General features: G+C 31.6%; 4 protein-coding genes across 4 annotated transcripts in view; 3 read left to right on the top strand and 1 right to left on the bottom strand.

Moving 5' to 3' along the window:
- The first annotated feature begins 880 nt into the window (after positions 1-880).
- LOC126863822 (odorant receptor 9a-like) lies at positions 881-3,397 on the top strand. The gene is made up of 9 exons (XM_050614402.1): positions 881-1,050; positions 1,185-1,310; positions 1,378-1,495; positions 1,604-1,865; positions 2,083-2,184; positions 2,298-2,388; positions 2,462-2,598; positions 2,678-2,810; positions 2,901-3,397. Exons 1-9 carry the CDS (start codon positions 1,015-1,017, stop codon positions 2,952-2,954), a joined length of 1,059 nt encoding a protein of 352 aa, XP_050470359.1. The 5' UTR covers positions 881-1,014; the 3' UTR covers positions 2,955-3,397.
- On the top strand, positions 2,818-20,877 carry LOC126863818 (odorant receptor 9a-like). The gene is made up of 12 exons (XM_050614388.1): positions 2,818-2,858; positions 3,404-4,341; positions 4,443-4,598; positions 5,294-5,454; positions 5,589-5,714; positions 5,796-5,913; positions 6,023-6,287; positions 12,645-12,761; positions 12,851-12,941; positions 13,026-13,162; positions 13,492-13,624; positions 20,677-20,877. Exons 2-12 carry the CDS (start codon positions 4,269-4,271, stop codon positions 20,728-20,730), a joined length of 1,431 nt encoding a protein of 476 aa, XP_050470345.1. The 5' UTR covers positions 2,818-2,858; positions 3,404-4,268; the 3' UTR covers positions 20,731-20,877.
- Positions 8,409-25,946, bottom strand: part of LOC126863815 (crossover junction endonuclease MUS81) — a 48,768-nt gene continuing 31,230 nt past the window's right edge. The window contains exons 10-11 of the transcript XR_007688988.1: positions 14,730-14,823; positions 8,409-8,518 (exon numbers count right to left, since the gene is read on the bottom strand). The gene's annotated coding sequence lies outside the window, so the exon portion shown is untranslated. The remainder of the gene's footprint in view (positions 8,519-14,729; positions 14,824-25,946) is intronic.
- Positions 22,680-25,803, top strand: LOC126863826 (uncharacterized). The gene is made up of 7 exons (XM_050614410.1): positions 22,680-23,204; positions 23,327-23,591; positions 23,722-23,838; positions 23,908-23,998; positions 24,078-24,214; positions 24,296-24,428; positions 25,591-25,803. The coding sequence occupies exons 1-7, from the start codon at positions 23,186-23,188 to the stop codon at positions 25,642-25,644; spliced, it is 816 nt and encodes a 271-aa protein (XP_050470367.1). The 5' UTR covers positions 22,680-23,185; the 3' UTR covers positions 25,645-25,803.

Genomic DNA, 25,946 nt, shown 5'->3' on the forward strand with positions numbered 1-25,946 from the left:
AATAGTTAATTGTAGTTAAATACTGTACATGTACGATAGTGACATATTTCAGAAAAAATCAAAGAAATATTCCATATGTAAGTTATAAAATAAATTAAAGAGGTGATTCTTACCAAGATTATTTGATGAACAGGAGCAAATTTGTTAAAGTCGTCGATACCCTGTAAAATGAACGCAATGGCATTTATGCAAAGCATGAAACTTGCACTAAGATTTTTACAGACTTGCTACTAAGATGCTTTCATTTACCTAAATCTACGGAGAAACAAACGATACATATGGTAAAGATTCTGATTCTCGCTATTATTTTCGAATAATCGGAATTTGAATAAGAGAATTCAAACGAAAGGAGTTCACTTCATCGGTTAATATCGTTTCAACTACAATGTCGTTTCAATTCGTCGAAATAGACATAGTATAAATGAAATCCTATAATAATTTTTGTTCAACGATTCAGAAGTCTCTAACGATCAATTTTCCGTTTATCACAGAGTCATTCAACAAACAGATTGAAAAAAAGAAAGATAAGTACATCATTTTCTTATAGACTAATAGCTATCTCATAAATTATAATGTACACATACTCTACCTGTAATAATGAAAATAACATGATGTCACTGAATGTAAAAGATATCCATATCTTATCTGACCAACAAAATGTTTTTTATTCTAAAGAGTAGATTCTTACTTCGTGTCCAGCAGTATTGTTGAAACGTTCGTACCACGCTACGTTTCCATAGTATTACTCCAGAAATTTTGAAACACTGGCAGTAAGAGAAAGAGATACAATATACATATACCACGATTAAAATATTTACCATTTCGTTCACTAATAACATTAATGTTATGTCAACTATATGTGTATATATATATTATTTAGTGTTTCAGAAGAATGAAAGACGCACAAGCACTGTATTTGATATTTCTTATTACAAAGTATTTAAAAAGTATTTACTATTCTTGGGACAGTTTCCAAATCAATCGCGATGGAGCAGCAAATTTAATGTAACCGTGATGACAGGCAGTCTATTGACATTCTATTTTCCAGCGGTAAGTAAAAATGCTACAGATGAATTAAATACGTTAAAAATACTTATGTTATTAAAAAAATATTGTGAATATTGGTTACATGAAATTGATGAAAGGATATTGGATGCAATATAATTAGAGATTTTACTCAACAGTTTGCACAAATTTTTACGTCATTATACGAAAATGATTTGGGAGGGATGTTGGAAGGCATGCCTGTAGTGGCTTCGGTATCAGCTGTTTTAATAAAATTGCTAAATCATGAAATTTACAAGAAAAATGTATATAAATTTATGAAAACGAATTCTGCGGTAAAAATAAAAATCACTATATACAATTATTTTCTAGTTTGAAAAAATGTTCGATGTTATAAAGAAAGACTGGAAATTGTTAAACGATAAGAGTCAAACACATATTCTTGAGGAAATTACTAAGCAAGGAAATAAGATTGGTGAAATATATAGAAGTAACTGTTGCAACTTATCTTTCGATAAATTTTATACATTGAATATGTTTTTATATATTAATATTTTTAATAATTTCTATACGAATGACAAGTTTCTGATATTTTCAGCTTTTGTATTGTCGTGTATGTCAGGATTTATAGTCATTCCGTTATACCCTGCATTCTTAGATATCATCATACCGCTCAATGAAACTCGCCAAAGACATCAAATGTTCAGACTGACGTACTTTCTAGATGAAAATCGGTACTTTTATCCTATATATTTTCATTCACTTTGGTGTTCATTCGTAACAGTGATGATTGCAGTCACTATCGATTCATTGTATATACAGATCGTTCATCACGATTGTGCCATATTTGCTATATGTGGGTAAGTATATAATAATATTTTAGAAACGTTTCTACATAAAATCGCAGGCTGCGAGGAATGATATCATGAGATTTTCTTTGTTCGCTACAGTATTTGTAAAAAATAATAAAAATAACATTTTTTCGAAATTACTTCTATCTTGAATTCAATTTATCTAGCTTCTTTTAATATAAAGAAAAATGGACTTCCTTTATTCAGATACTTATCAATGATATAGGCAGAACATTATAACAGCAACAGGATCTACTGGTGTTCGTATAAATGAAACTTACACTGAACGGTTTAGACAATGCTTGACCATGCATAAGAATGCCCTACAGTTAGTAATGATAAAGTTATAATTAACGTTATAATAATAAAAATGTTATAATAGAAAAAGTAGCAAAAGAGTTTACAGATTACGGTTGACTTTTTCTTTGGTTGTATTTTAAGATTATTCGAGATGTTAGATGACAGCAGCCGCAGGAGTTTCTTTTTCCAAATTTTGCTAACTATGGTCGGCATGACCATAACAGCCGTACAAGTAAGAATTATTTTGCAATTATAGAAAATATTAATGAATCAAATATTAAACTATATTGATACCTTTTAATTAGGCAGTAATAAATCTGCATCGACCCGAGGAAGCTCTCAGAATTGGACTGTTTCTTGTGGGCCAACAATTCCATTTGCTTATTATTACCCTACCTGGTCAAGTAATCACGGATCATAGTTTCGAGTTGACTAATGATATGTATGTTAACAAATATGTTTTAAACATTCGAAAAGTCATCAGTTCGGTATAACATCTGTATTAATCTTATATCTAATAGATACCGCTCAATGTGGTACAACATGCCAATAAATGTTCAAAAAGTACTTCACATGATGCAAATGAGATCTAGTAAACCATGTAAGTTGACAGCAGGAGGGATATACGAAATGAACATAGAGAATTTTGGAATAGTACGTACATGATTGTATAAAACGGGTATAATCATTTTTCGTCATGATGTAAGTAACGAAGTAGTAATTGATATTTTTTCATATCTTAAGACATTTAAGACATGCGTATCATACTTCATGGTGCTCCTATCATTGAAAGACTAATTCGTTCTCGGAAGAAGTTCATCCTGCCAATCCTGCTTTTGATGTAAAAGAATACCGAACAATGATCAACTATTGATACGAATATGGCAATGTGTATCTACATAGTAGCTAGTTAGATATGTATAATAAAAAGGTGTAAATCAATGTATGGTACAATAAATAAACGTACTCATAAGCAAGGCGTTTATTTCGGTATTACTGTTTAAGCATGAAAACAATATTGTCTTGTCTTTTTACTTTGTTCTTTCATTAATTTCAATAAAATAGCACAAAACGCTAATACTATTTTCTAAGTAAAATACATAACGATACTTGTATTATGATCTCATGTTTGTCAGTTTTTATAATTTCAAATTCAATGCTCATAAGCCCAAAATAAATTGGGGAAACGAAACTTAGCAAGATCATTTTTTGTGAAGAAACAAACATTTTAAACTTGTGAATTTCAGCAATACACGCTACGTAAAATGAAAATCAGTGTCATTTATGCAAAGTATGAGATTTGCAACTAAGAGCATACAGAGATCTATGATATTGAAGTATTTAGAGAAGGGTATGAATATGGAATATACATTTTATTTTTTAGTGTAGAGTGTCTCAGAAGAACTCAGAAGAAAAAAACACACGAAGAAGTTTGGGAAATGTTATGTGAAATGTGCTGTATAAACATAGATCTCGTGGATCTTATAGAACTCCAGATCTTTTTGGGGCTTTCGAACGTTTTTTTTTTTTTTTTTAAATGAAGGTAAAATCGAACTATTAAAGATTATGGTAGTAGTACAGTATAGTGCAAGTTTTTTGCTAATTCTGTGCAAGCTACATATATTCTCAGCACTAATATCTTACAGTCTATCGTCACACGTTATAATAACTTCACTGCTCTAATGTAGTCAAATTTCTTTAGTTAAACAGCTTTAATAGCTTGTATCATATTTTTTTTTGAAATAATTATTTCTTAAATTTTTTTATTTTTTTTATCTAGCTTTATCCGTGGCATTTGAAGAAAAGATCGACATCCATTTGATTATTTACTGTATAAACTATATAGGCGGTCACATAGCAATAAAGTATTTCTCATATTTCTGCCAATTCGTTCGTTTTACTTTTTCTTATTATGTCATAATCAAAACCAGAAACACTTCATTGATTTACTACATCTCGATTATAGTAGTATAACTTCCCGATTTTGTTTTTTTTTTTCAAAATCACATAGTAAACCAACGTGAATTTCACTTCAATAAGGACGTATAGATACTTCCTACTGCGACTGGAACGTAAAATGTACATTAAATAAAAGAACGATAACTATCAACAATGGTTACTAGGAGAGACATTACATATCGATCGACATTATCAAAATTGTCAGAACTGTACTGTAACCGTAATTGTAAGTACTATACACAGAATACAATTTTGTTCTCTCATATTTCTACCCTATCTCATATTCATAATCTCTCTTCTGTCTATATCTCAACATTTATCTTCGAGGTATCTATGTTCTTCAACAATGGGGGACAATTCTTTGTCTTCCAACGAATATCCAACAAGCGACAGTTTTAGAAAGAGATGATTTATATTTTATGATGTGCATCCTAATTCAAATTGGTAGCCCCTTAACAGAACGATTACGTCATTTTCTTATAGGTATGTACATATGTAACTACCGTATAAACTGCTAATACAATAACACCGGCAATCAAACAGTTTTGCCTCGATACAATAAATGAAATAATATGAAAATACTGTCATTAAGTTTCTCTATACTTTACCGAATCAATTTACTGCAAAGAATCGCTTCATGCATTTGACACGGCATGCCAGTTTTATTGAGTTTGTGGTTCCGTGCGTTGCGTTTCTTTAAAAGTCGATGTTTCAAGAATTTGGAAACATGGACGGTAAGAGGAAGGGACGCAATATACTTATATGATACCGCGATCAAAATATCTAACGTTTCGTTTACTAATAACATTAACGATATCTGAATTATATTTCTGTATACAGGATGGTTGGTAACTGGTGGTACATGCGGAAAGGGGGCGATTGTACGCGAAAAAAAGAAGTCGAAAATATAGAATAAAAATTTTCCGTTTGAGGCTTTGTTTTCGAGAAAATCGACTTTGAATTTTCGCTCTGTACGCGTGCATTTTATCACGTCTCGTTATAACGGATCTCAATGTAGATCGTTGTCTCGATGGAAAAATTAAAATACAAAAATTTTTATTCTATACTTTCGACTTCTTTTTTCGTGTAGAATCACCCCCTTTTCGCTTGTACCACCAGTTACCAACCACCCTGTATAATTCATTCAAATAATTTTATTCAATTTTCGAAATATTTAGTATTTCAAACCGGGGAACACTATCCTAATATATATGACATTCCATATTATAACACAATCAAGAAGTATTTAAGATTTTTGGGCTTAGATCCACACCAAAAATATGGATTGGTCATTGTAATTATAATGGTGATTAGTATGACAAGCGGACTTATTCCAATGGTAAGGTAGACATATCGGGGATGCAAGTTATAGAAATAGTACTATAGTTAAAATGTGTAAAGTGATTGAATTCTGCGTAATAAATTAAAAAGTCAAATAATGTCATTAAACAACTGCAACTTATAATTCATTAGTCAATCGTATTGTACGGATCATTATACACCAAGAATCTGGACATGGTGCTCGAGTGTCTGCCACATTTAGGTGCACTTTTGACCAGTGTCGTTAAAATATTGAATGTTCATCTAAACAGAGAAAACGTACGCAAATTTATTACTATTGAACAATCTTTTCGGAAGAAAGCATGTTATAAAGTTATGACAAGACGTGTTATGTTCTAGTTTAGAAAATTGTTCGATTCTATAACGAAAGAATGGCAGCAGCTGAAATTAAGTCAAGATTTGTACATTCTGGAAGAAGTCACCATACGGGGCAGCAAAATGGCGAAATTGTATCGAAGTAAGTTATCGTGCCTTCATTTTGCAATCGGCATACTTCTAGTACACGTAAAAACGAATTCATACCACTAAATATTTCGCACATAAATGATCAATTCTAATCCTTTCAGATACTTTACTGATATGTATGGTTCTTTTTTTACTCGTTCCACTGCTTCCTCCTATGTTGGATATCGTTCTTCCACTAAACGAAACTCGACCACGACAACAAATACTTAATGTTAATTATGTGATTTTTGACAGCAATAACTATTTTTTCTACGTGTACTTACAGTTATCTTGGACGTCAGTAGTAGTTTCAATAATCATAGTTACCGTAGATTCTTTATTGATGCTTATAGTTCACCACAATAGTGGACTATTTGTAGTATGTGGGTAAATATGATTTACTCAATACAATTATATTACATATAATTATGTATATATACTACCGCTTAAAAATATTTGCACATATTTTAATTCGTTGCAACATAACTATAAAATTGTAGATGTTCAAGTTTTTCAGATGTTTATTACAGTGGGTCACGAAAGTACTTGAGCATCAAAATACTTTAATCTTTTACTTGTTTTTGTAGTAAATGTTTTATAGCTTCTATATTCGTTTATATTCGTTTATATACGTTTATATGCAATAATGGCAGATGTGTCGTATTAGTGTTAGTAAAATTTCAAAACGTTTTATGAAACATATGTAATAGATGTATACATGAAACAACATATATACTTTTGTCAGCCACTGTATGTACCAATAGACATTATGATAATTTTTTTAAATTTTCGATATACAGGCACCAAATCCAGAAAAATACAAGGCACTTAAATTCGTTCACTAATGAAGTTATGTCGGAACGTTATACATACAAACAGATCAGAAATTGCGTGATCATGCACAACAAAGCCATAGAGTTGGTATTTAACAAATAACGATAAAATACAATAAATTATCAAATTGTTATTGAACGTCATTAATCATTTTTGCTCATTGCATTTTTAGCTTTTACGATATATTAGATGAAAACAACCGAATTAGCTATATGATTCAAATTGGACTAAATATGATTGGTATAACCACGACAGCTGTTCAAGTAAAGATATTCATACAGTGAAAATCTACCATAACTTTAAAAATCATTAACCTAATCAATTGTTTTATATTTGCAGACAGTGATTAACTTCGATAGACCGGGAGAATCAATTAGAAGCGCTGTGCTGTGCGGTGCAAATCAGTTTCATTTGTTTATGCTCAGTTTACCTGGACAGATACTTATAGATCATTGCACCGAGCTAACGAAACAACTGTAGGTGTTTAGTGTTTTCAAAGCGTAAGTGCGGTAAAATCTCGAATATCACATCACAGATTAATGAACATTTGTGGATGATCCTGTATATGAAAGATTGAAAAATAAGAATAGGAATTGATGAAAATCTTTACATTTTTATCCAAAAATGTTTATTCCCTTTTGATATTGGTATTTTAAAATACTTCAAAGTAAATGACGTTTTCCTATGTCCAAACAAAACTATTCGATTAACCGGACAGCGCATACCATGGTTAGATCGGATAATCAAGGTTCTACTGTAATTATTATCATGTCATTATTATGTTACTAAGCATAGAATGTAATGTTTTATTGACATCGAAACAGATACAATTCTACATGGTATGGAGCACCAGTAAAAGTTCAAAGAATGCTTTACATGATGCAAATAAGAACTAGGAAGCCATGTACATTAACTGCGTGTGGATTATACCAAATGAACATTGAGAACTTTGGAACTGTATGTAACACAGTATAAGTCGATTGTAATTGTTGCACTATATCAACCATTATTTACAATTGTTTTCATTGTAAGACCTTCAAAACCTGCATGTCGTATATTACGATGATAATGTCATTGAAAGGATGAAGTTCACTGTTACCTCCATATCCGTTGCATTTTATACTTGGACTGAGTAAGCAGGAAGATGGTATAATAACCGATATAATAGTTTGTCATTATATCGAACGTGCAAATAGTGTTAATAAATCACGATGATTAGTTGATATTCTTTAATTCGCAAGTAATACTGTGTACCTTCCCAAAAATTACTGTACTGGACCTTTTTAAATATCGCCAGAAAGAACAATGTGTGTATGTATACACGATTACTAACGTCATCCAGGTAAACAGATATGATACAAGTACTCAATTAATCAATCGAGAAATAATTGTTTTTTTATTTTTTTGCATCACATACATAACATCGTTGCACAGTTATATCGGAAAACACTGCAAACGAAAACATAATAGCTCTGGTAGAAATTCGAACGACTTCACTGAGTAGTTACATGTTTATCAGCGAACGCGTTAGCAGTGCAATGTGTAATCAATGTTTCAGAACAATTACAGCTCTTGATTTTTCAAGACAGGTGGCACGACAATTGCTTACGTGTCATTTTTTACCTACTACACGGATTTACCGTAATTTGAACCTGCTTTAAAAATAATACATACCTCTTCAATAAACAAAATGATTCGCAGCCATATTTAATGATTTCAATTTCATACTTCATGTAATGCCGTGTATTAGTACAACTGTGTTTAGCAGATATTGTCCACCAGTTCTGGAAATGGATAGGTACATTTGTATACTTCACGAACATTAAATAGTTACAAACAGAGTTACGCTTGCATGTGGTTTCATTAACTACTATGACGCTATTCTAAAAATTTGGTCTCATGCACAGTAAGGTACAAAGGTACAACGAGATAATATTTACATCGCGATTGAAATATTTAAAATGGCTCGCAAAAGTATTACATTTAGTATTTCAGGGAAACGTAAACCAGTATCATGATACGTCCGAAATCTAGTACCATAAAGTACTCAAGAATTACTTACAATTAGTAAGACAACACCGACGTCAAAAACAAGGATTCCGGAAATACTAGCGCAATTGTAGTGATGATTAGTATCACAATCATATTTATGCCATCTGTAAGGAGAAGAATATTTTTTAAAAAATTATTATGGATAAAAAGAAGAAACTGAAGAGTGAATTACACGTAATAAATTAAATAATCGGGTAAGATTGATAAACAGTCGGAATTCGAATCGTTAGTTATTAGAAATATACACAGGAATCTGTATAAACAATGTGGACGCCGTGCTTGAATGTCTACCGAATGTAGCTGATTGTATGCCCAGTATTGTTAAATTATCGTGTATAAATATGTATAGAAAGGGCGTATGTCAATTATTCATTATACAAAGAAGATTTCAGGCAATAGCGAAATGTTGAAAGGACATGCTATTTTATATATTGTAGTTTAACAAGATGTTCGATTTTGCGTCGAAAGAGTGGCAGTAGTTGTAATTGAATAATGAATTGTCCGTTCTAGAAAAAATAGTTCTGCAAGGCAATGAAATGACCCAATTGTATGGAAGTAAGATTAGTGTACAAAGTGATTCACGAAATCGAATCAATTTTTAAAGGTTGGACCAAACAACTTGAGTTTTTGTTTCAAGGCGTTAGAGACAGTTGTTTACCCATATGTTTCAGAAAGTCGTCAATTTTGATAGACCAGTAGCTCTTAAATGTGGTGTATTTTGTGGAGCCATTCAGATCCATTAGTTTGTGCTCAGTTTATCTGGACAATACTTCTAGACTATTATGCTGACTTAATGAAACAATAGTACGTGTTTAGTGTCGTATTTAGTGTGGCCATCATATGCAAATTATCATACTAATCCGCAATATAACGTTTGACTGAACTGAAATAGATATAATTCCGCATGGTACAACATATCGGTAAAAATTCAAAAAATGTTTTACGTGACGCAAATAAGGTGGAAGAAGCCATGTGTCTCAACAGCAGATGGATTCTACGAAATGAATATGGAAAACTTCGGTATATTGTGTACTTGTACAAGGCTGACATAGCTATTTATATGTACTTGTATGTGTATACTGTAATTGTATATTATCTACTCTCCGATTATTTTAAATTTTAAGACCTTCAAAACATACATGTCGTCTTTCACAATGATAACGTCGGCAAAATAATGCTGCCACGTCAGCTGTGGGAAATATGGTATCATAGTCATTATGTTCTGACATTGAATTTGGACTAAGCAAGAATGCAGATAATAGAAAAGATAATCGACATATATTATTAATTTTATATTATTTAAATCACCCTATCGAATATGCAAATAAAATTATTGTGTAAGAAAATTACATGTGTAAATTAATGATTAACCATTATTAGTTCTTACTAGATTTCTGCCTCTACATATATATTATTTTTCTATTACATGTACACAGTAGGTTTCATCTTATAGTTCATCTTATAGTAGTATAACTTCCCCTTTTTGTTTTGTTTTAAAATCACACAGTAAACCAACGTGAGTTTCACTTCAATAAGAACATGAAGACACTTCCTACTGCGACTGGAACGTAAAATGTACATCAAATAAGAGAACGATAACTATCAGCAATGGTTACTAGGAGAGAGTGTTCTAGTCGTCATAATGCGTGATGTACAAAATTCATATCGATCGACATTATCAAAACTGTCAGAACTGTACTGTAACCGTAACTGTAAGTACTATACACAGAATACAATTTTGTTCTCTCATATTTCTACCCTATCTCATATTCGTAATCTCTCCTCTGTCTATATCTCAACATTTATCTTCGAGGTATCTATGTTCTTCAACAATGGGGGACAATTCTTTGTCTTGCAACGAATATCCAACAAGCGACAGTTTTAGAAAGAGATTATTTATATTTTATGATGTGCATCCTAACTGAAATTGGTAGTCCCTTAACAGAACGATTACGTCATTTTCTTATAGGTATGTACATATGTAACTACCGTATAAACTGCTAATACAATAACACCAGCAATCAAACAGTTTTGCCGCGATACAATAAATGAAATAATATGAAAATACTGTCATTAAGTTTCTCTACACTTTACCGAATCAATTTACTACCACTGGATACTTTGGATCTATAAAGAATCACTTCATGCATTCGGCACGGCATGTCAGTTTTATTGAGTTTGTGGTTCCGTGCGTTGCGTTTCTTTACAAGTCGTTGTTTCGAAATTTGGAAACATGGACGGTAAGAGGAAGGGATACGATATACTTATATTATACCGTGATCAAAATATCTAACGTTTCGTTTACTAATAATATTAACGGTATCTGAATTATATTTCTGTACATATTCTATATCGATAATTTTATTCAAATATAATTCATTCAAATAATTTTATTCAATTTTCGAAATATGTAGTATTTCAGAAAACCGGAGAACAGTATCCCAATATATATGACATTCCTTATTATAACATGATCAAGAAGTATTTGAGATTTTTGGGCCTAGATCCACACCAAAAAAATGGATTGATTATTGTAATTATAATGGTGACTAGTATGACAAGTGTACTTATTCCAATGGTAAGGTAAACAGATCGTACGAACATGTTATAGAAATAGTACTATAGTTAAAATGTGATAATTGATTGAATTCTGCGTAATAAATTAAATAGTCAGATACTGTCATTAAACAACTGCAACTTATAATTCATTAGTCAATCGTATTGTACGGATCATTATACACCAAGAATCTGGACATGGTGCTCGAGTGTTTGCCACATTTAGGTGCACTTTTGACCAGTTTCGTTAAAGTATTGAATGTTCATCTCAACAGAGAAAATGTATGCAAATTTATTACTACTGAATAATCTTTTCGGACGAAAGCATGTTATAAAGATATGACAATACACGTTATGTTGCAGTTTAGAAAATTGTTCGATTCTATAACGAAAGAATGGCAGCAGCTGAAGTTAAGTCAAGATTTGTACATTCTGGAAGAAGTCACCATACGGGGCAGCAAAATGGCGAAATTGTATCGAAGTAAGTTATCGTGCCTTAATTTTGCAATCGGCATACTTCTAGTACACGCAAAAACGGTTTTGTACTACTTAATACTTCGCACATAAATGATCAATTGTAATCTTTTCAGATACTTTATTAATATGTATGGTACTTTTTTTACTCATTCCACTGATTTCTCCAATATTGGATATCGTTCTTCCACTAAACGAAACTCGACCACGACAACAACTTGTTAATGTTAATTACGTGCTTTTTGACAGCGATAACTATTTTTTCTATGTGTACTTACAGTTATCTTGGGCGTCAGTAGTAGTTTCGATAAGCATAGTTACCGTAGATTCTTTATTGATGCTTATAGTTCACCACAATAGTGGACTATTTGTAGTATGTGGGTAAATATGATTTACTCAATACAATTATATTACATATAATTATGTATATATATTACCGCTTAAAAATATTTGCACATATTTTAATTCGTTGCAACATAATTATAAAATTGCAGACGTTCAAGTTTTTCAGATGTTTATTACAGTGGGTCACGAAAGTACTTCGACATCCAAATACTAATCTTTTACTTCTTTTTGTAGTAAATGTTTTATAGCTTTTATATTCGTTTATATTCGTTTATATACGTTTATATAGAATTTTGGATTAGTTTAAAACTTTACTAATACAATAATGACAGATGTGTCGCATTAGTGTTAGTAAAATTTCAAAACGTTTTATGAAACATATGTAATGGATGTATACATGAAACAACATATATACTTTTGTCAGCCACTGTATGTACCAATAGACATTATGATAATTTCTTTTAATTCTCGATATATATACAGGCACCAAATCCAGAAAAATACAAGGAACTTAAATTCGTTCACTAATGAAGTTATGTCGGAACGTTACACATACAAACAGATCAGAAATTGCGTGATCATGCACAATAAAGCCATAGAGTTGGTATTTAACAAATAACGATAAAATACAATAAATTATCAAATTGTTATTGAACGTCATTAATCATTTTTGCTCATTGCATTTTTAGGTTTTACGATATATTAGATGAAAACAATCGAATTAGCTATATGATTCAAACTGGACTAAATATGATTGGTATAACCACGACAGCTGTTCAAGTAAAGATCATCTTATGTATTCTTAGTGAAAATCTAGCAAAGCTTGAAAAATCGTTAACCTAATCAATTGTTTTATATCTGCAGACAGTCATTAACTTAGATAGACCGGGAGAATCAATTAAAAGCGCTGTGCTATGCGGTGCTAATCAGTTTCATTTGTTTATGCTTAGTTTACCTGGACAAATACTTGTAGATCATTGCACCGAACTAACGAAACAATTGTACGTGTTTAGTGCTTTCGAAACATAACTGCGGTAGAACCTCGATTATCAGATCACAGATTAATGAAAATTTGTGGGTGGTTCTGTATATGAAAGATTGAAAAATAAGAATGGGAACTGATGGAAATTGTTACTTTTTTATCCAAACATTTTTATTCCTTTCCGATATTGGTATTTATAAAATAATTCGAAGTAAATGATATTTTCCTATGTCCAAACAAAGCTATTCGATTAACCGAACAGCGCTTACCATGGTTAGATCGGATAATCAAGATTCTACTATAATCTTCTAAACCATAGAATGTAATGTTTTACTGACATTGAAATAGATACAATTCTACATGGTATGGAGCACCAATGGGAGTTCAAAAAATGCTTTACATGATGCAAATAAGAACTAGAAGGCCATGTACATTAACTGCGTGTGGATTATACCAAATGAACATTGAGAACTTTGGAACTGTATGTAACACAGCATAAGTCGATTGCAATTGTTGTACCATATCAACCATTATTTACGATCGTTTTCATTTTAAGACCTTCAAAACCTGCATGTCGTATATTACGATGATAATGTCATTGAAAGGATGAAGTTCACTGTTACCTCCATATCCGTTGCATTTTATACTTGGACTGAGTAAGCATGAAGATGGTATAATAACCGATATAATAGTTTATCATTATATCGAACGTATAAATAAAATTAATAAATCACGATGATTAGTTGATATTCTTTAATTCGCAAGTAATACTTTGTACCTTCCCAAAAATTACTGTACTGGACCTTTTTAAATATCGCCAGAAAGAACAATGTGTGTATGTATACACGATTACTAACGTCATCCAGGTAAACAGATATGATACAAGTACTCAATTAATCAATCGAGAAATAATTGTTTTTTTATTTTTTTGCATCACATACATAACATCGTTGCACAGTTATATCGGAAAACACTGCAAACGAAAACATAATAGCTCTGGTAGAAATTCGAACGACTTCACTGAGTAGTTACATGTTTATCAGCGAACGCGTTAGCAGTGCAATGTGTAATCAATGTTTCAGAACAATTACAGCTCTTGATTTTTCAAGACAGGTGGCACGACAATTGCTTAAGTGTCATTTATTACCTACTACACGGATTTACCGTAATTTGAACCTGCTTTAAAAATAATACATACCTCTCCAATAAACAAAATGATTCGCAGCCATATTTAATGATTTCAATTTCATACTTCATGTAATGCCGTGTATTAGTACAACTGTGTTTAGCAGATATTGTCCACCACTTCTGGAAATGGATAGGTACATTTATATACTTCACGAACATTAAATAGTTACAAACAGAGTTACGCTTGCATGTGGTTTCATTAACTACCATGACGCTATTCTAAAATTCTGGTCTCATGCACAGTAAGGTACAAAGGTACAACGAGATAATATTTACATCGCGATTGAAATATTTAAAATGGCTCGCAAAAGTATTACATTTAGTATTTCAGGGAAACGTAAACCAGTATCGTGATACGTCCGAAATCTAGTACCATAAAGTACACAAGAATTACTTACGATTAGTAAGACAACACTGGTGTCAAAAACAAGGATTTCGGAAATACTAGCGCTATTGTAGTGATTATTAATATCACCAGCATCCTTCTGCCACCTGTAAGGAGAAGAATATTTTTTAAAAAGTTATTATGGATAAACAGAAGAAATGGAAGAGTAAATTACACGTAATAAATTAAATAATCAGGTAAGATTGATAAACAGTCGGAATTCGAATCGTTAGTTATTAGAAATATACACAGGAATCTGTACAAACAATGTGTACGCCGTGCTTGAATGTCTACCGAATGTAGCTGATTGTATGCCCAGTATTGTTAAATTATCGTGTATAAATATGTATAGAAAGGGCGTATGTCAATTATTCATTATACAAAGAAGATTTCAGGCAATAGCGAAATGTTGAAAGGACATGCTATTTTATATATTGTAGTTTAACAAGATGTTCGATTTTGCGTCGAAAGAGTGGCAGTAGTTGTAATTGAATAATGAATTGTCCGTTCTAGAAAAAATAGTTCTGCAAGGCAATGAAATGACCCAATTGTATGGAAGTAAGATTAGTGTACAAAGTGATTCACGAAATCGAATCAATTTTTAAAGGTTGGACCAAACAACTTGAGTTTTTGTTTCAAGGCGTTAGAGACAGTTGTTTACCCATATGTTTCAGAAAGTCGTCAATTTTGATAGACCAGTAGCTCTTAAATGTGGTGTATTTTGTGGAGCCATTCAGATCCATTAGTTTGTGCTCAGTTTATCTGGACAATACTTCTAGACTATTATGCTGACTTAATGAAACAATAGTACGTGTTTAGTGTCGTATTTAGTGTGGCCATCATATGCAAATTATCATACTAATCCGCAATATAACGTTTGACTGAACTGAAATAGATATAATTCCGCATGGTACAACATATCGGTAAAAATTCAAAAAATGTTTTACGTGACGCAAATAAGGTGGAAGAAGCCATGTGTCTCAACAGCAGATGGATTCTACGAAATGAATATGGAAAACTTCGGTATATTGTGTACTTGTACAAGGCTGACATAGCTATTTATATGTACTTGTATGTGTATACTGTAATTGTATATTATCTACTCTCCGATTATTTTAAATTTTAAGACCTTCAAAACATACATGTCGTCTTTCACAATGATAACGTCGGCAAAATAATGCTTTCACGTCAGCTGTGAGAAATATGGTATCATAGTCATTATGTTCTGACATTGAATTTTTACTAAGCAAGAATGCAGATAATAGAAAAGATAATCGACATATATTATTAATTTTATATTATTTAAATCACCCTATCGAATATGCAAATAAAATTATTGTGTAAGAAAATTACATGTCTAAATTAATGATTAACTATTATTGATACTTACTAGATTTCTCCCTCTCTCTCTCTCTCTCTCTCTCTCTCTCTATATATATATATATATATATATATATATATATATATATATATGTATATATATATATATACATATATATTATTCAGAAGAATAATATACGTAATAGAAATTACATGTACACAGTAGGTTTCATCTTCGTCTTACAAAATAAGGAGTAGAATAAAGCGACTATGATTTTAGTTAAAATTATGATATCTGCATCTTTGACGATAAGTAACTGACATGATTATATACCTACCGAATGAAATGATTTTGTCGAAAATGCAAATAAGGTTATAAAACATCATTTGTCATATATTGGTTTTGTTTTTACTCGAAACTTGTGTCTGTGAACTTTACGGAAATGATTACCCTATTCCACTGAATTCCTTGTATATTATCTTAGAAAAAGTTATATTTTGTATTGTGTATAATAAGGTTTTCCATTGTTCAACTATAATACTATAAGAAATAAAATTTCAGAAATACTCATGCCTTGTAAGTAACATTATAACCTTGACTTTTCTTATTCGTAGAAGAACCCATAATTGGCTATAATATCTAAAATAGCAAAATAAATTCACAGTACTTTTTTAAGGAATTAAATAATTTCAATTATGTGTACAGCATCCTCTGTTAAGAATCACAATCAACATTTCATTTTGAACTTTTTCCAAATGCAGGTAAAATTGGACCATTAAAAATTACGATAGTAACGTGAAACAGTGTTACTTTTGAGAGAAGTATGTTGATCCACACAATAGACACTGAATGTATAATTCGCCTTTAAAATCTTCGGAAAATTTTATTTTTGTCACAAATAATTCTGTTTGGACATCTCATTTTGTCGAATGGAATTTAAATCAATTCGTTTACTACAATTTGCGGTCTTACTAATTTTGTTTTACTAGAGAGTGCAGGTTCTTTGCTAATTGTATGCAAGTTACATACATTCTCAGTAGAAATAGCTTTATTAATTTTGCCGCACATATAGGCCAAATATATACAACTAGCAATATAGTATTTCTCATATTTCTACCAATTCGTTATTTCAGTTTTTCTTATTATATCACAAACAAAACCATAAACACTTCACATCTTCATTGATTCACTAGATCTCTATTATAGTAGTATAACTTCCCGTTTTTGTTTTGTTTTAAAATCGCACAGTAAACCAACGAGAGTTTCACTTCAATAAGAACATGAAGACACTTCCTACTGCGACTGGAACGTAAAATGTACATCAAATAAAAGAACGATAACTATCAGCAATGGTTACTAGAAGAGAGTGTTCTAGTCGTCATAACGCGTGATGTACAAAATTCATATCGATCGACATTATCAAAACTGTCAGAACTGTACTGTAACCGTAATTGTAAGTACTATACACAGAATACAATTTTGTTCTCTTATATTTCTACCCTATCTCATATTCGTAATCTCTCCTCTGTCTATATCTCAACATTTATCTTCGAGGTATCTATATTCTTCAACAATAGGGGATCAATCCTTTATCTTCCAACGAATATCCAACAAGCGACAGTTTTAGAAAGAGATGATTTATATTTTATGATGTGCATCCTAACTGAAATTGGTAGTCCCTTAACAGAACGATTACGTCATTTTCTTATAGGTATGCACATATGTAACTATCGTATAAACTGCTAATACAATAACAACAGCAATCAAACAGTTTTGCCGCGATACAATAAATGAAATAATATGAAAATACTGTCATTAAGTTTCTCTACACTTTACCGAATCAATTTACTACCACTTGATACTTTGGATCTATAAAGAATCACTTCATGCATTCGGCACGGCATGTCAGTTTTATTGAGTTTGTGGTTCCGTGCGTTGCGTTTCTTTACAAGTCGTTGTTTCGAAATTTGGAAACATGGACGGTAAGAGGAAGGGATACGATATACTTATATTATACCGTGATCAAAATATCTAACGTTTCGTTTACTAATAATATTAACGGTATCTGAATTATATTTTTGTACATATTCTATATCGATAATTCTATTCAAATATAATTCATGCAAATAATTTTATTCAATTTTCGAAATATGTAGTATTTCAGAAAACCGGGGAACAGTATCCCAATATATATGACATTCCTTATTATAACATGATCAAGAAGTATTTGAGATTTGTGGGCCTAGATCCACACCAAAAAAATGGATTGATCACTGTAATTATAATGATGACTAGTATAACAACCGTACTTATTCCAATGGTAAGGTAATCATATCGTAGGTGCAAATTATAGAAATAGTTAATATGAGGCAATTGATTGAATTCTGCGTAATAAATTAAATAGTCAGGTAATGTCATTAAACATCTGGAACTTATAATTCATTAGTCAATCGCATTGTACGAATCATTATACACCAAGAATCTGGATGTGATGCTGGAGTGTTTGCCACATTTAGCTGCTATTGTGACCAGTTTCGTTAAAATAATGAATGTCTATCTCAACAGAGAAAATGTACGCGTATTTATTATTATTGAATAATCTTTCCGGAAGAAAGCATCTTATAAAGTTATGACAACACGTGTTATGTTCTAGTTTAGAAAATTGTTCGATTCTATAACGAAAGAATGGCAGCAGCTGAAATTAAGTCAAGATTTGTACATTTTGGAAGAAGTCACCATACGAGGCAGCAAAATGGCGAAATTGTACCGAAGTAAGTTAGCATGTCTTGATTTTTTAATCGGCTTACTTCTAGTACACGTAAAAACGGGGATTCGTACCACTTAATATTTCGCACTTGAATGATCAATTCTAATCTTTTCAGATACATTAATAATATTTATGGTACTCTTTTTACTCGTTCCACTGATTTCTCCTATGATGGATATCCTTCTTCCACTAAACGAAACTCGACCACGACAACAACTACTTAATGTTAATTACGTGCTTTTTGATAGCCATAACTATTTTTTCTGCGTGTACTTACAGTTATCTTGGGCGGCAATAGTAGTTTCAATAAGCATAGTTACCGTAGATTCTTTATTGATGCTTATAGTTCACCACAATAGTGGACTATTTATAGTATGTGGGTGAATATGATTTACTCAATACAATTATATTACATATAATTATGTATATTCACTACCGCTTGAACATATTTGCACATTTTTAATACGTTGCAACATAATTATAAAATTACAGATGTTCAAGTTTTTCAGATGTTTATTACAGTGGGTCACGAAAGTACTTGAGCATCTAAATACTAATCTTTTACTTCTTTGATAGTAAATGTCTTACAGCTTTTATATCCATTTATATACGTTTATGTACATTTATATACAATTTTACATTGGTTTGAAACTTTACTAATACAATAATGACAGATGTGTCGCATTAGTGTTAATAAAATTTCAAAACGTTTTATAAAACATATGTAATAGATGTATACATGAAACAACATATATACTTTTGTCAGCCACTGTATGTACCAATAGATATTATGATAATTTCTTTTAATTCTTGTTATATATCCAGGCATCAAATCCAGAAAAAAACAAGGCACTTAAATTCATTCACTAATGAAGCAATGTCGGAACATTACACATATAAAGAGATCAGAAATTGCGTGATCATGCACACTAAAGCCATAGAGTGTGTATTTAACAAATAACGATATAGTATAATAAATTTTCAAATTGTTATTGAACGACGTTAATCATTTTTGTTCGTTGCATTTTTAGCTTTTATGATATATTAGATGAAAACAATCGACTTAGCTATATGATTCAAATTGGACTAACTATGATTGGTATAACCACAACTGCCGTTCAAGTAAAGATACTCATACAGTGAAAATCTACTAAAGCTTGAAAAATCATTAACCTAATCAATTGTTTTATATTTACAGACAGTCATTAATTTAGATAGACCGGGAATATCAATTAAAAGCGCTGTATTGTGCGGAGCTAATCAGTTTCATTTATTTATGCTCAGTTTACCTGGACAGATACTTGTAGATCATTGCACCGAACTAACGAAACAATTGTACGTGTTTAGTGCTTTCGAAACATAACTGCGGTAGAACCTCGATTATCAGATCACAGATTAATGAAAATTTGTAGGTGGTTCTATATTTGAAAGATTGGAAAATAAGAATAGGAACTGATGAAAATTGTTACATTTTTATCCAAAAATTTTTGTTCGTTCCTGATATTAATATTTACAAAGTAATTCAAAGTAAATGATGCTTTCCTGTGTTCAAGCAAAGCTATTCGATTGACCGAATAGCGCATACCATGGTTAGATCGGATAATCAAGATTCTGCTGTAATCTTATTAATCATAGAATGTAATATTTTACTGACATCGAAACAGATACGGTTCTACATGGTATGGAGTACCAGTAAAAACTCAAAAAATGCTTTACATGATGCAAATAAGAACTAGAAGCCCATGTACATTAACTGCGTGTGGATTGTACCAAATGAACATTGAGAACTTTGGAACTGTATGTAACACAGCATAAGTCGATTGTAATTGTTGTACTATATCAACCATTATTTATAATCGTTTTCATTGTAAGACCTTCAAAACCTGCATATCGTACATTACGATGATGTTGTCATTGAAAGGATGAAGTTCACTGTTACCTCTATATCCGTTGCATTTTATACTTGGACTGAGTAAGCATGAAGATGGTATAATAACCGATATAATAGTTTGTCATTATATCGAACGTACAAATAAAATTAATAAATCACGATGATTAGTTGATATACTTTAATTCGCAAGTAATACTGTGTACCTTCCTAAAAATTACTATACTGGACCTTTTTAAATATCGCTCGAAAGTACAATGCATGTGTGTATACACATTTACTAACATCATCAAGGTAAACAAATAATACGGGTCCTAATTGAACTAGCACTAATAAAACTAGCACTATTATATGTAGTTACAGATGTGCACAAAAATTTCTAATTATTCATTTCATATTGTTAAAGCGATAATTTAAAGAACATTACGAAGTACATACTACACTATGGGCATAAAGCAATTAAGATTTGTACTACTGTATCTTTTTCCTTGTTATGCTGTCATATTCAGTATTGCACAAGATTCTTTTAAATATCGTTTTTACAATATTATGTGAAGAAACTGGCTGAAAATTTGCTAACCACTATAGTTACGTATATTATATTACCTACTATTTACGAATATTTTAATCTTCAGACTGTCAAAGTGTACATGTGCTATATAACAACGTTAATATCAGTGAAATATTGAATCCGCACTACCTGGCGAATGTAATCATATCTACACGTGTATGTTCTACACAGTTTTATCTGACATAAAAATAAATAGCCGATATGTCATATTGAATAAATTAAACGATTTCAATGAATCTGCAAATAATGATATACAACCACACATTTCAAATACAGTGTTAATACTTTAGTACATAAATCGAAACTAAATAATATACATTCACTATTATTTCACTGAATCTTCCTTACATTTCCTTCAAAAATAACTTGACAATCTTAAGAAGTTAAAATAAATGCCATTTCTATTGTTACAATATTCATGTATTGCAAACAGTGATAAAGTCTTCACTGAGACTTTTCAATTGAAAGTCAGAGGAAGTGCTACAACTAGGATACGCTGTGCATAAAAAGAAATGTTTTCAAGCAGTCAGCGCTATGAATGCTCTGCTAGCACTCACGATCAATTATTTAGTTGGTATACCATAATTAATTATAATAACAGCTGTACCATGTCCCGCAGAGCGATGTGACATGTCTCACAGGAACGTCGGAAAACCATTATTATGATGTCAAAGATGATATCACAACTTTAAAAATGATATCGTAGTGAGGTACTTGGCAACAAATCGATTTACTATAATATTTAATGACGAAAATTATGCATTTCCAGCAACATTGAATGTCCAGTATAACTACATATGAAGCATATTGATTTCTACGAGAAGGGAATCTAATACTCCATACGACACTTCTTATACACACGATTTCTTTTAAAGCGATTGCACAAGTTAAGAAGGCCGACGTTTGAAACCTGAAGCAACAGCCAGTAAGGGAAAGAGATTTACACTAAAACTAAAATATTTAGTTCTCTTTAAACTAATAATTGGGCTGCTGATATTTATGTAAATCCCACTTTGTGTGAATAGATTTGAAAAATCGAACCCAAGAAAAAGATGTTTTTACCTGTTACATATTACAGGCAATATTGTATTTTGATTATTTTATATATTTTTGCATATGATATGATCATTGATGATCGTCTTATTTCGGCTTCAAGAATCACCCCCTAAATTTCCTGACACCTGTAGCCGAACATCCTGTATATTTTTAAATATTATGTGCATTCATTACATTTCTTTTCCTTGCAACTTCACATAAATGTATAGAAACACGTAGTGACTAGTGGTATTAATCCTATATTGATGTTATTTCTATGCTATTTGATATAACACGATAGCGTAATTAATGTGGGTTTTGAGTATTCAGTGCTTCAGGTACCCGGAGGCCCCGAAATATTTCAAGTGCCTTACTACAGCAAACTCGAGCGATATATCCAACTTTTGGGACAAGATCCGCGCCATAAAAGTAGCACTAGAAATATTATTGTAGTAATAGTAGTGACTAGTATCGTAAGCATTACTATCCCAGCGGTAAGAAAAACAAGATAATCATTATATAGAAAAGTAATAAAGCTAACGATAAGGTAATGTCATTAAACAATTGGGACTTGCTATCGATAGACCGCAGAGTTATTTGCGTCGTTGCATAACAAGGACATGGATGGAGTCATCGAGTGTCTGCCACACTTTGTCACATCTTCTGCCAGTGCTGTTAAAATATTAAATATGCATTTCAACAGGCGAAGTGTGCGCTAATTTCTTTTTATATAAAGAAATTGTCAACTACACACGTTGTTAAATGGACAAATACTTATCTTTTTCAAGTTTAACAAACTGTTCCAACTTGTGGCAAAACAATGGGAACAACTGAAATTAAATGGCGAATTGCACGTTCTGGAGGAAGTCGTCAAGCAAGGCAACAGAATGGCGCACTTTTATCGTAGTAAGTGAAGTTATCTCAATTCTCATCATAATTTTCAATATTTTTAATTTTTAATCAAACCAGTCCTTCCTAACATACATAAAATTATTTATACGTAAACAATCAATTGTGTTGATTTTCAGACACTTTACTATCTTTTATGGGATTATTCTTGCTGGTGCCACTAATTTCTCCCATTCTTGATATTGTCCATCCAATAAACGGAACTCGAACACGCCAACAACTGCTAAGAGTTAATTACATATTTTTTAACGATGACGACTATTTCTTTTACATATATTTACAATTATTTTGGAGCTCCGTCGTTATAGTGTTCACCATAATTAGTGCAGACTGGTTGTACATGCTAATAATTCATCACAGTAGTGGATTATTTGCAGTTTGTGGGTAAATGTCATAATGTTATCCAAGACTTGGTTATTAGTCGCCATTCTTTCATGCAGTAAATAGTAAATATTGTAATCGTTATATTTATACTAAGTATACACATGCTCATTATTTGTTGTCATAACCGTAGGCATCGAGTCCAAAAGGCAACTGTGAATGCAAACAACTTTACCGGTGAATCTGTTTCTGAGAATTACTCGTACGAAAAGATCCGGAATTGCGCGATAATGCACAATGAAGCCATAAGGTCTGTATTTATTACAATAATCAAAAAATTACGAAATGTCACTAATATACATCTTCATTAATTTTAAAGATTTTCAGATATATTGAAAGAAAGCAGTCGGGGTAGTTATTTAATTCAGGTTGGATTGAATATGTTGGGTATCAGCGCGACAGCTGTTCAAGTACAGACAATTTTAAAAAGATAACAGATACAAATGAAAAATAATTCTTGGTAAATAATTATTTAATGTTATTCTTCAGACAGTGATAAACTTAGACAGACCGGAAGAAGCAATACGAAGTGCGGTATTTTGTGGGGCTTGTCAATTTCATTTGCTTTTACTTAGTTTACCTGGCCAGGTGCTATTGGATCATTGTTCTGATTTAGCAGATAATATGTATGTGTTTAGAAAGTATTCATATAAACTATATATATTAATCACAGGCTCGAATAAAATTAAATGCTCGTATCAAAATAGTTACAGCTCCAAATGGTACAAGGCACCCGTGCAGATTCAAAAAGTACTATACGTGATGCAAATAAGATGCAAAAGATTTTGTTCATTGACGGCAGGTGGATTGTACGAAATGAATATAGAAAACTTCGGAATAGTATGTATAAATTTAACAATGTTATATGTACGTACAATGGTGTATAAAAATTTCTGATTTTTCATTACATATCGCAAATACGATATTTTAAAGAGCCTTTCGAAGTACATAGTATAGTATGACCATAAAGCAAGTATCATTTGTTATACTGTCTTTTCCTACCTGTTATGCCTTTATATTCAATATCAGATAAAATTCTTTCAAATATAATTTTACTACTATAAACTACTGCATATTACTATACAGAGTGTTTAGCTGTAAGTATAAAAGAATTTAAGGGGTGATTCTTGAAGCTAAAATAAAATGAAAATCAAGAATAAAAAATTTGCGTTTTCTGATTTGTTTGTTGATTATTGCCAATTAAAAATTGGTTGAAATATCCCTGTATGCGAGCAAGAACCCTTACAGGAACGAAATTGGATCAACCTAAGCAGCGGGGTACACATTGATCTTCAAATCGAACGATACATGGGCAGCAGCTTCTCTCGCACAAGCCGCAGAGGAAAAGATAATGACTTTCGAAGACCTAAATGATCCTGCGCAATGTTTTCTAAGAAAAATCGTAGATTACACATTATACTTGTCTACTTATTAAAAGTACATAACAGCGTATCGAAAATCGCCTCGTGGAATTTTCAAATAGAGAGGATTAATGTTTCCTCTAGCTTTCTGTCTCCATAAATAAATAATAAATAATGACGTACATAAACAATATTTATACAAATTTCACACGCCTACAGCCATGGCCCTGTCCGTGGTTGGCCGATATTTCTTAGAAGACGTTGTGCAGGATAATTTGCGACTTTGATTGTCATTATTTTCTTCTCTACAGCTTTTCTTTTTCTTTTTTCTCTACATTTGTGCGAAGGAAGCTGCTGCCCACGTATCGTTCGATTTGAGGATTCTTGTGCACTCCATTGCTTAGGCTGATCTAAATATCTTTCGTTCGTGTAAGGAGGCTTGCTCAAGCACAGGGATATTTCGGTCAATTTTTAATTGACAATGACTGAAAAACAAATCAGAAAACGAAATTTTTTTAATTTTGATTTTCATCTTATTTTAGCTTCAGGAATCATCCCTTAAATCTTTTTACGCTTACAGCCGAACATCCTGTATATACGTATATGTATTATCCACTACTTACGAATATTTTAATTTCCAGACCTTCAAGACGTGCATGTCCTATATTACAATGATGATGTCAGTGAAAAATTAAATCAGCACTATCTGTCGAATGTAATCGTTCATACATCCACTGTGTATTATATAAAGTTTTACCAAGTATACAAATGATATGATAGATAATTTACATGTAATGCTGGATATATTAGACTGCTCTGACGAATAGAAATATAAAATCACACACTTCAGATACCGTGTTAATATTTCAGTACATAATTCGTACCTAAATAACACATTTGCTACCATTTCACTGAATTCTTTCGACACCACTTCAAAAATAATTATACAGATTTAGGTAGATAAAATTGGTACAAGTACAAATAAAACAGTGCTGTT

This window comes from Bombus huntii, chromosome 3, assembly GCF_024542735.1.
Source record: "Bombus huntii isolate Logan2020A chromosome 3, iyBomHunt1.1, whole genome shotgun sequence".
Classification (NCBI taxonomy): domain Eukaryota; kingdom Metazoa; phylum Arthropoda; class Insecta; order Hymenoptera; family Apidae; genus Bombus; species Bombus huntii.